Consider the following 10,101-nt stretch of genomic DNA (forward strand, 5'->3'; position numbering starts at 1 on the left):
GTGGGGGGGTCTTTACTTCACACCTCCCCACACCCAGAGCTCCCCAGTATAGAGAACTGGGGGGGGGGGCTGCACCACAACCCGCTCCCCCCCCATGGAAAACCCGCAGAGCTCCCCTGTACGGACACGGGCTCCGCAGCCTCAACATGGCGGGCGCGTTGCCCTTGGTTACGGCCACATCCGGCGGGAAGCGCGCGCGTCACGTGCGGAGCGCGGGAAGATGGCGGCGCCCCTGGCGGCGGGAGCGGGAGCGGCGCCGCTGCTGCGGGTCACGGCGGAGTGCGGGCGCAGCCGCGCGCGGGCCGGGGAGCTGCTGCTGCCGCACGGCCCCGTGCCCTGCCCGGTCTTCATGCCCGTGGGCACCCGCGGCACGGCCAAGGGCGTCACGGCGGCGCAGCTCGCGGCGCTCGGCTGCCGCATCTGCCTCGGAAACACCTTCCACCTGGGCACGCGGCCGGTGAGCGGCGGGACGGGGGGGGGGGACGGGGGGGGCACCGGGAGGGACCGCCCGGGACGCCGGGGAGCGGCGGGCGCGGGAACGGCCGCGGGAACGGCCGCGCCCCGGGGAGGCCACGCCCCTTTGCCCAAAGATGTCGTTTAAAGGCGCCCCATAAAACCACGCCCCTTTTGCGGCCACGCCCCCACCGCGGCCGCGCCTCCTTCGTCGTGATGGCTCCGCCCCTTTGTCCATAAACGTCGCTTAAAGGCGCCCCCGAAGCCACGCCCCCGCTGTGGCCACGCCTCCTTCGCTGTGATGGTCCCGCCCCTTTGTCCATAAACGGCGCTTAAAGGCGCCGCGAAGCCACGCCCCCTTGTGGCCACGCCTCCTTCGCCCTAATGGCTCCGCCTCTTTACCCATAAAAGTCGACTCCCCCGTGAGGCACCGCCCCCTGTTTGCCCCGCCCCCCGGGTGTCCCTGTGCCGCCCCCGGGTTCCTGTGCCCGCCCCCGGGTCCCTGTGCCCGCCCCTGGGTCCCTGTGCCCGCCCCCGGGTCCCTGTGCCCGCCCCTGGGTCCCTGTGCCCGCCCCCGGGTCCCTGTGCCCGCCCCTGGGTCCCTGTGCCCGCCCCCGGGTCCCTGTGCCCGCCCCCCGGTCCCTGTGCCCGCCCCCCGGTCCCTGTGCCCGCCCCCCGGTCCCTGTGCCCGCCCCCGGGTCCCTGTGCCCGCCCCCGGGTCCCTGTGCCCGCCCCCCGGTCCCTGTGCCCGCCCCCGGGTCCCTGTGCCCGCCCCCGGGTCCCTGTGCCCGCCCCCGGGTCCCTGTGCCCGCCCCCGGGTCCCTGTGCCCGCCCCCCGGTCCCTGTGCCCGCCCCCGGGTCCCTGTGCCCGCCCCCCGGTCCCTGTGCCCACCCCCGGGTCCCTGTGCCCGCCGGTCTGACCCGTTCCCCCCCCCGCAGGGCCCGGAGCTGGTGCGACGCGCGGGGGGGCTGCACCGCTTCATGGACTGGCCCCACAACCTGCTGACGGTGAGGGGGGGCCGGACCCCACCCGGCTGGACACACACCCCCAGAGCCCCCCCCGGGACCCCAACATCCCCCCCACCCACCCCACAGCTCCATTATTGGGGTCACCCTCCTGTTATCAGTGTGTGTCCCCCATTACCTGGGTGTGTCCCCTTTTGATCCCCCTGTGTCCCCTTTTGACCCCCCCCAACCCTATTATTGGGGTCCCCCGATGTGTCCTCCCCATTATCCGGGTGTCCCCCCCCCAGCCCCATTATTGATGTCCCTCTCATGTCCCCTCCCCCCTTACTGGGGTTCCCCCCATTATTGGGTTTTCCCCCCTCATTATTGAGTTTCCCCCATTATTGGGTTCCCTCCGTTATTGGGGTTCCCCTCCATTATTGGGTCCCCCCCCCTATTGGGTCCCCCCCCTATTGGGTCCCCCCCATTATTGGGTTGCCTCCATTATTGGGTTCCCCCCCATTATTGAGTTCCCCCTCCCATTATTGGACTGCACCCCATTATTGGGTTCCCCCCCTTTATTTCATTTCTCCCATTACTGGGTTCCCCCCATTATTGGGGTCCCCAACCCATTATTGAGTTCCCCCTCCCATTATTGGTCCCCCCCATTATTGGGTCCCCCCCATTATTGGGGTTCCCCTTGTGCCCCCCAGGACAGCGGGGGGTTCCAGATGGTGTCTCTGGCAGCACTGGCGGAGGTGACAGAGGAGGGGGTGCACTTCTGCCCCCCCCACGGCGGCCCCCCCCTCCTGCTGACCCCCGAGAAATCCATCGACATCCAGAAGGCCCTGGGTGAGTCCTTGATGGGGGGGTGTTGAACCCCCAAAAATCAATATGGGGGGGTCACAGGACACCCCAAAAAACCTCCCCCCCCCCCACCAGGTGCTGATATCATGATGCAGCTGGACGACGTGGTGAGCAGCACCACGGGGGGGCCGCGTGTCGAGGAGGCCATGGAGCGGTGGGGACCCCCCCAAAAATCCCTCTGCACCCCCCCAGACTCCCCAAAACACCCCCAGACCCCCCCAGATAACCCCAAACCCCCCAGATACCCCCAACCCCTCCTGGGTCCCCCAGACCCCCCCAGGAACCCCCAAACCCACCCTGGACCCCCTCAGTCTCCCCCACTCAGGACCCCCCTAAGGCCCCATAGGTCCGTAGGTCTGTCCGCTGTCTTACCCCCTGTCCGTAGGTCTGTCCGCTGGCTCGATCGCTGTCTGGCCGCCCACCCGCCCCCCCAGCGCCAGCTGCTCTTCGCCATCGTGCAGGGGGGGCTGGACCCGGCGCTGCGCACGCGCTGCCTGCAAGGTACTGACCTTCGGCCTCAGCATCAGCATCATCATCCTCATCACCCCCCAGCCTTCCTCCCCCTCCCCATCATCATCCTCATCATCCCCCCAGCCTTCCTCCCCATCCCCATCCTCATCATCTCCATCTTCCTCCCCATCATCATCATCATCATCCCCCCCACCTTCCTCCCCATCCTCATCATCCTTCCCATCCTCACCATCTCACCCCCCTGACCTTCCTCATCTACCCCCAACCTTCCTCATCCTCATCCCCCTGACCTTCCTCACCCCCCCCCAAGCTTCATCCTCCTCCTCATCCTCATCCTCCTCCTCATCCTCACCCCCCGACCTTCCTCATCCTCATCCCCCTGACCTTCCTCATCCACCCCCAATCTTCCTCATCCTCATCCCCCTGACCTTCCTCACCTCCCCCGACCTTCATCCTCCTCCCCATCCTCACCCCACTGACCTTCCTCATCCCCCCCTGACCTTCCTCATCCACCCCCGACCTTCCTCACCCCCTGACCTTCCTCACCCCCCCCAGACCTTCATCTTCCTCCCCATCCTCACCCCCCTGACCTTCCTCATCCACCCCCAAGCTTCATCCTCCTCCCCATCCTCATCCTCCTCCCCATCCTCATCCTCCTCCCCATCCTCACCCCCCTGACCTTCCTCATCTACCCCCAACCTTCCTCATCCTCATCCCCCGACCTTCCTCACCCCCCTGACCTTCCTCATCCACCCCCAACCTTCCTCATCCTCACCCCCCTGACCTTCCTCATGCCCCCCCGACCTTCCTCACCCCCCTGACCTTCCTCACCCCCCTGACCTTCCTCACCCCCCCCCCACCCTCACCCTCCTCCTCCTCCCCCCCAGCCATGACCGCCCGCCCCGTCCCCGGTTTCGCCATCGGCGGCCTGAGCGGGGGGGAGGAAAAGGCCCAATTCTGGCGCATGGTGAAGCTCAGCACCGACCTGCTGCCCCCCGACAAGCCGCGCTACCTCATGGGGGTGGGGTAAGTCCGGGGGGGGCGGCGGGGGGGCGTTATTTTGGGGGTTCACTCTCCAAAAACACCCCCCCCCCCCAGTTACGCCACCGACCTGGTCGTCTGCGTCGCGTTGGGCTGCGACATGTTCGACTGCGTCTTCCCCACCCGCACGGCCGTGAGTTCCTTTTGGGGGGCGTTTTGACGTTGGGGGGGTCACACACGACCCCCCCAATTTATTTCTGAGCCCCTAATTGATTTCTGACCCCCTCATTTATTTCCTCCCCCCGCAGCGTTTCGGCTCCGCTCTCGTCCCCTGGGGGTCCCTGCAGCTCAAGAACCAACAATTCGCCCGCGATTTCCGCCCCATCGATGAGAATTGCGGTTGCCCCACATGCCGCCGGTGGGTCGGGGGGGAATTATGGGGGGGCCCCATGGTCCCCCCCACCTCTTTTATTAATTATCCCCCTCCTTTTTGTTAATTACGCCCCCCAGGCACAGCCGCGCGTTCCTGCACGCGCTGCTCCGCACCGACCCGGCCGCCCTGCACCACCTCACCGTGCACAACATCGCCTATCAGGTGCGGCATAGGGGGGGCCGGACACCCCCCCAGCCCCTCATTAACCCCCCCACACCCTTAATTAGCTGTTAATTAACCCCCCCGCGCAGTTAAAGCTGATGGAATCCATCCGCGAGAGCATCCAGGCCCAGCGCTTCCCGCAGTTCGTCCGCCAGTTCATGGCCACCATGTACGGGGGGGGACCCGCGGGTGTCCCCCCCTGGGTCCGCGAGGCTTTGGGGAGCGTCGGCATCACCCTAGACTGACCCCCCCCACCCCGGAGGGGGGGCAAACCCCCCATGGCCCCCCCAGGGTGGTTTAACATCTATTTTTATACTTTTTTTGTGGGTTTTTTTTTTTAAGGGGGGGGGGGGGGTGGTCAAATAAAGTTTGTTGGTGGGAATTTGTGGGGGTCTGAATGGGGGGGGGGGACAAGGACGCCGGCCCCGCCCAGGGGACACTCCCTGAGGGACACGTTGGTGGCCTTTGTCCCCGTGGGAATGGGACAGAGGTGACAAAGGGACGGGAAATCTCAGGGACCCGAAGCCCCCCTGGGTGTCCCCAACATGCTGTGACCCCCCCCCCGAGTGTTCCCAACACCCTGTGACCCACCCCCCCCCCCCCCGAGTGTCCCCAACACCCTGTGAGCCCCCCACCCAGGTCCTGATGTCCCCAACACTCTGTGCCCCACCCAGTTCCCAGTGTCCCCAACACCCTGTGCCCCCCCCCAGGTGTCCCCAACACTGTGTGAACCCCCCATGGAGTCCCAGTGTCCCCAACACCCTGTGACCCCCCCACGGGGTCTTAATGTCCCCAACCCCCTGTGACCCCCCCACGTCCTGATATCCCCAACACTCTGTGCCCCCCCAGCCAGGTCTCAGTGTCCCCAACACCCTGTGACCCCCCGGGTGTCCCCAACACCCTGTGACCCCCCCCACAGGGTCTCGATGTCCCCAGCCCCCTGTGCCCCCCCCAAACCCCAGTGTCCCCAACCCCCTGTGACCCCCCCGACAGGGTCTTAATGTCCCCAACCCCCTGTGACCCCCCCCACGTCCTGATGTCCCCAACACTCTGTGCCCCCCCACCCCAGGTCTCAGTGTCCCCAACACCCTGTGACCCCCCCACAGGGTCTTAGTTTCCCCAACCCCCTGTGACCCCCACCACGGGGTCTCGATGTCCCCAACCCCCTGTGTCCCCCCCACGTCCCAGTGTCCCCAACCCCCTGTGACCCCCCGATGAGGTCCTGATGTCCCCAGCCCCCTGTGCCCCCCCGGGGTCTCGCTGCCCCCAGCCCCCCGTGCCCCCTCGTCGCGCCGTCCCCCGTCTGGGGGTGTCACTGGGGGGTCCGTGTGTCAGCGGCAGCCGCAGCAGGAAGTTTGTGGACGGGGTGGGGTGACCGCGGCTGCGTCACCGTCACCAGCGATTTCTGTCACCGCCGGGTCACCCCCGCGGCCACTGGGACAGACGCACCTGGGCAGGTGAGGCTGGGAGGGACCGGGAGAGGCTCTGAGCAACTGGGACCCACTGGGAGCCACTGGGAGAGGCTCTGAGCAACTGGGACCCACTGGGAGCCACTTGGAGAGGCTCTGAGCAACTGGGACACACTGGGAGAGATTGAAACGGGCTGGGAGCAGCACCTGCAGGGAACTGGGACACACTGGGACAGACTGGGACAGACTGGGAGCAGCACCTGGCGGGAACTGGGAGAGACTCGGAGAGACTGGGAGAGATTGAAATGGGCTGGGAGCAGCACCTGCAAGGAACTGGGAGAGACTGGGACAGACTGGGAGAGACTGAAATGGGCTGGGAGCAGCACCTGGAGGGAACTGGGAACCACTGGGAGAGACTGGGACAGACTGGGAGAGATTGAAACAGGCTGGGAGCAGCACCTGGGGTGAACTGGGAGAGACTGGGGCAGACTGAGAAGGGCTGGGAGCAGCACCTGCAGGGAACTGGGAGAGACTGGGACAGACTGGGAGCAACTGGGAGAGACTGAGAAGGGCTGGGAGCAGCACCTGCAGGGAACTGGGAGCCACTGGGAGAGACTGGGAGCAACTGGGACAGACTAAGAAGGGGTGGGAGCAGCACCCGGTGTGAACTGGAAGAGACTGGGAGCAACACCCAGGGTGAACTGGGAGCCACTGGAACAGACTGGGAATCACTCTGAGAGACTGGAAGAGACTGAGAAGGGCTGGGAGCAGCACCTGGGGTGAACTGGGAGGGACTGGGAGCAACTGGGAAGGGTTGGGAGCAGCAGCCGGGTTGAATTGGGAGCCACTGGGGTGAACTGGGAGCAACTGGGAAGGGCTGGGAGCTGCAAGAGGAGTCACCGAACAAGCGAGAACTGGGCAGGGAGGTGAGTGGTGAACTGGGGAAACTGGGGTGAACTGGGAGGGCTGAGTGCTGCTCCCCAGGGGGAAACTGGGGTGAACTGGTTAAGGTCAAGTGTTGCAATCCTGGGGTAAACTGGGGTGAACTGGGAGGGCTGAGCGCTGCACCTTGAGGTGAACTGGGAGAACTGGGAGAACTGGGAGCTGCACTGGGGGTGAACTGGGGTGAACTGTGAGGTGCACCTTGAGGTGAACTGGGGGAACTGGGAGAACTGGGAGCTGCACTGGGGGTGAACTGGGAGAAATGGGGTGAACTGGGAGCTGCACTGGGGTGAACTGGGGGAACTGGGGTGAACTGGGAGGGCTGAGTGCTGCACCTTGAGGTGAACTGGGAGAACTGGGAGCTGCACTGGGGGTGAACTGGGAGAACTGGGACCCCCCCTTGTGTCCCCCCATTATCGCACCCAGAGCCTCTTACCACCCAGTTTTGGGTGCAAATGAGCGGGGTTTGGGTGCCAGTCAAGCACTGGCTGGGTGCCAAGTGCCCCTTTTTTTGGGTGTCAAGCGCCTGTTATTTTGGGTGTCAAGTGCCTGTTATTTTGGGTGCCCAGTACCCATTTTTTTGGGTGCAAATTGCCGGGGTTCGGGTGTCAAGAACGGGGTGTTTGGGTGTCCAGTTCCCTAATTTTTTGGGTGCGAATTGCTGGGGTTTTGAGTGTCAAGCGCAGGGGTATTTTGATTTTGGGTGCCCAAGTCCCTTATTTTTGGGGGTGCCAAGTGCCCAGTTTTGGGTGTCCAATGCCTGTTATTTTGGGTGCCAAACACCCTTTGTTTTGGGTGCCTAGTGCCTATTTTTTGGGTGCCCAGTGCCCAGTTTTTTGGGTGCCAATTGCTGGGGTTTTGGGTGTCAAGCACAGGGGTATTTTGGGTGCCCAAATCCCTTATTTTTGGGGGTGCCAAGTGCCCAGTTTTGGGTGTCCAATGCCTGTTATTTTGGGTGCCAAACACCCATTATTTTGGGTGCCTAGTGCCCATTTGTGGGGGTGCCAAGTGCCCAGTTTTGGGTGTCCAATGCCTGTTATTTTGGGTGCCAAACACCCTTTATTTTGGGTGCCTAGTGCCCATTTTTTGGGTGCCCAGTTTTGGGTGCAAATTGCCGGGGTTTCGCGTGCCGAGCGCGGCGGCTCTTCGGCTGCCCAACCCTTTCACTTTTTGGGTGCCCAACGCCCATTTTCGGGCGCAGCGCTCAGGTTGCCCCGTTGCCAAGCTCCGCATTCCGGTTGCCAACCCCCGCATTGCGGTCGCCCGGTTCCCCTCGCTCACCGCCGCGTCTCCCCCAGGTCCCACCATGAAGCTGCACCCCAGCACGCGCCTCTTACTGGTCCCAGTCGTGGTGTCGCTGGCCCTGCTGGGGCTGCGCCTGCACCGCTCCCCCGACGCCACCGTCGCCGTCACCCCGCCGGCGCGCGGCGGGTTCCGCTGGCACCGCGCGCCCCCCGGCGCCGCCACCGCCAAACCGGCGCCCACCCGGCACCCCCTGCAGCCCCCGTACCCCCATCCTTACCGCTTCCTCCTCAACGAGCCGCAGAAATGCCGCGAGCGGACGCCGTTCCTGGTGCTGCTGGTGGCCACGGAGCCGGGAGACACCGCGGGGCGAGACGCCGTGCGGAGGACGTGGGGCGACGAGGCTTCGGTGCCGGGGGTTGCCGTGCTGCGGCTTTTCCTCGTCGGCGTCCACCCGGTTTTCGGTGAGGAGCTGCGGCCGGTGCTGGAGGAGGAAAGCCAGATCCACCGCGATATCATCCAGCAAGACTTCATGGACACCTACAACAACTTGACCCTGAAGACGCTGATGGGGCTGGAGTGGGTGAGCAAACACTGCGCCAACGCCAGCTACGTGGTGAAGGCCGACCGCGACGTCTTCCTCAACCTAAAATACCTCGTGCGGCGCTTCCTTTTGCCCAAAAAGCGCAACTTTGTGACGGGCCACGTCTACCGCAACACCGGCCCGTTGCGCAACCGCGCGTACAAGTGGTTCGTCCCGCGGGAGATCTACCCCAACGCCACGTACCCGCCGTACTGCGGCGGCCCCGCGTACGTCCTTTCGGGGGATTTAGCCCCCAAAATCTACGGCGTGGCGCAGACGCTGCCGGTGATCAACATGGAGGATTCATTCGTGGGGATCTGCCTGCACGCCCTGGGCGTCGGCGTCACCGACGGCCCGCCCGGCGTCTTCAACATGTTCCGCTTGGAATACGAGCGCTGCCGCTTCTCCCGCCTCGTCATGGTCCATCACTACCAGCCCCGCGAGCTGCTGCAGCTCTGGCCGCATTTCCAGGGGGAAAATGGCACCTGTCCCCCGTAGTCGGCGCCGGTGGCGCCGTCCCCGAGCTTGGGGACGCTGGGTGTGCTGCTTTGGTCGCTTTTGGGGTCCTGGGGGTGTTTCCAAACCTCAGGGACGGCTTTCCCGCCAAAACTGAAGGAAAATGCGACGTGTTCCCCTCAGTCGGGGTCACCGCGGTGTCCCCAAGCGTCACCGTCCCCCCTTCTTGTGCCACAACCCATTGAATTCACTGGATTTTGGGCCAGTCTTCAGGTCCCTCAAGGACCCCCATCCAACATTTTTTGGGACAGTTTTCCCCCAAAAAATGGAAGAACTGAAGGAAAATGCGACGTGTTCCCCTCAGTCGGGGTCACCGCGGTGTCCCCAAGTGTCACCGTCCCCGCTTCTTGTGCCAGAACCCATTGAATTCACTGGAATTTGGGTCAGTCTGCAGCTCTCAGAACCGTTTCCAAACCTCAGGTCCCTCAGGGACCCCCGTCCGACATTTTTTGGGACAGTTTTCCCCCCAAAAAACGGAAGAACTGAAGGAAAATGTGACGTGTCCCCTTAGATGAGATCACCAGAGTGTCCCCAAGTGTCACTGTCCCCATCCGTGTGCTGGAATCCATCGAATTCACTGGATTTTGGGTCAGTTTCCAGCTCCAAACCTCAGGTCCCTCAGGGACTCCCCCCCTCCACCATTTTTGGGACAGTTTTCCCCCCAAAAACCCAAAGAACTGAAGAAAAATGTGACGTGTCCTCCTCACTCAGAGTCACCACAGTGTCCCCGAGTGCCACCGTCCCCCTTCTTGTGCCAGAACCTGTCGAACTCACTGGATTTTGGGTCATTCTCCAGCTCTCAGCGTCATTTCCAATCCTCATGGACTCCTCTCCGCCATTTTTTGGGAGGGTTTTCCCCCCAAAAACTGAAGAATTGAAGCAAAATGTGACGTGTCCCCCTCAGCCGGGGCCACCAGAGCGTCCCCAAGTGTCCCCGTCCCCATCCGTGTGCTGGAACCCATCGAATTCACTGGATTTTAGGCCAGTCTCCAGCTCCAAACCTCAGGTCCCTCAGGGACCCCCGTCCGCCATTTTTTGGGACATTTTGCCCCAAAAACCTGAAGAACTGAAGAAAAATGTGAAGTGTCCCCCTCAGT

At 63.9% G+C, this 10,101-nt stretch overlaps 2 protein-coding genes across 2 annotated transcripts; both read left to right on the top strand.

Annotated features, from left to right (window-relative positions):
- Window positions 1-209: 209 nt before the first annotated feature.
- On the top strand, window positions 210-4,643 carry QTRT1 (queuine tRNA-ribosyltransferase catalytic subunit 1). Its single transcript, XM_080361362.1, has 10 exons — window positions 210-457; window positions 1,393-1,461; window positions 2,112-2,250; window positions 2,341-2,419; window positions 2,651-2,766; window positions 3,624-3,762; window positions 3,835-3,910; window positions 4,026-4,135; window positions 4,228-4,312; window positions 4,402-4,643. The coding sequence occupies exons 1-10, from the start codon at window positions 221-223 to the stop codon at window positions 4,555-4,557; spliced, it is 1,206 nt and encodes a 401-aa protein (XP_080217488.1). The 5' UTR covers window positions 210-220; the 3' UTR covers window positions 4,558-4,643.
- A 3,326-nt stretch (window positions 4,644-7,969) lies between these two features.
- On the top strand, window positions 7,970-8,986 carry LOC308051056 (beta-1,3-galactosyltransferase 2-like; the record flags this gene model as incomplete). Its single annotated transcript, XM_080361332.1, has 1 exon — window positions 7,970-8,986. One exon carries the CDS (start codon window positions 7,970-7,972, stop codon window positions 8,984-8,986), a length of 1,017 nt encoding a protein of 338 aa, XP_080217458.1.
- Between the last annotated feature and the right edge of the window lie 1,115 nt (window positions 8,987-10,101).

The sequence above is a fragment of the Nesoenas mayeri genome (genome assembly GCF_963082525.1).
Source record: "Nesoenas mayeri genome assembly, chromosome: 31".
Classification (NCBI taxonomy): domain Eukaryota; kingdom Metazoa; phylum Chordata; class Aves; order Columbiformes; family Columbidae; genus Nesoenas; species Nesoenas mayeri.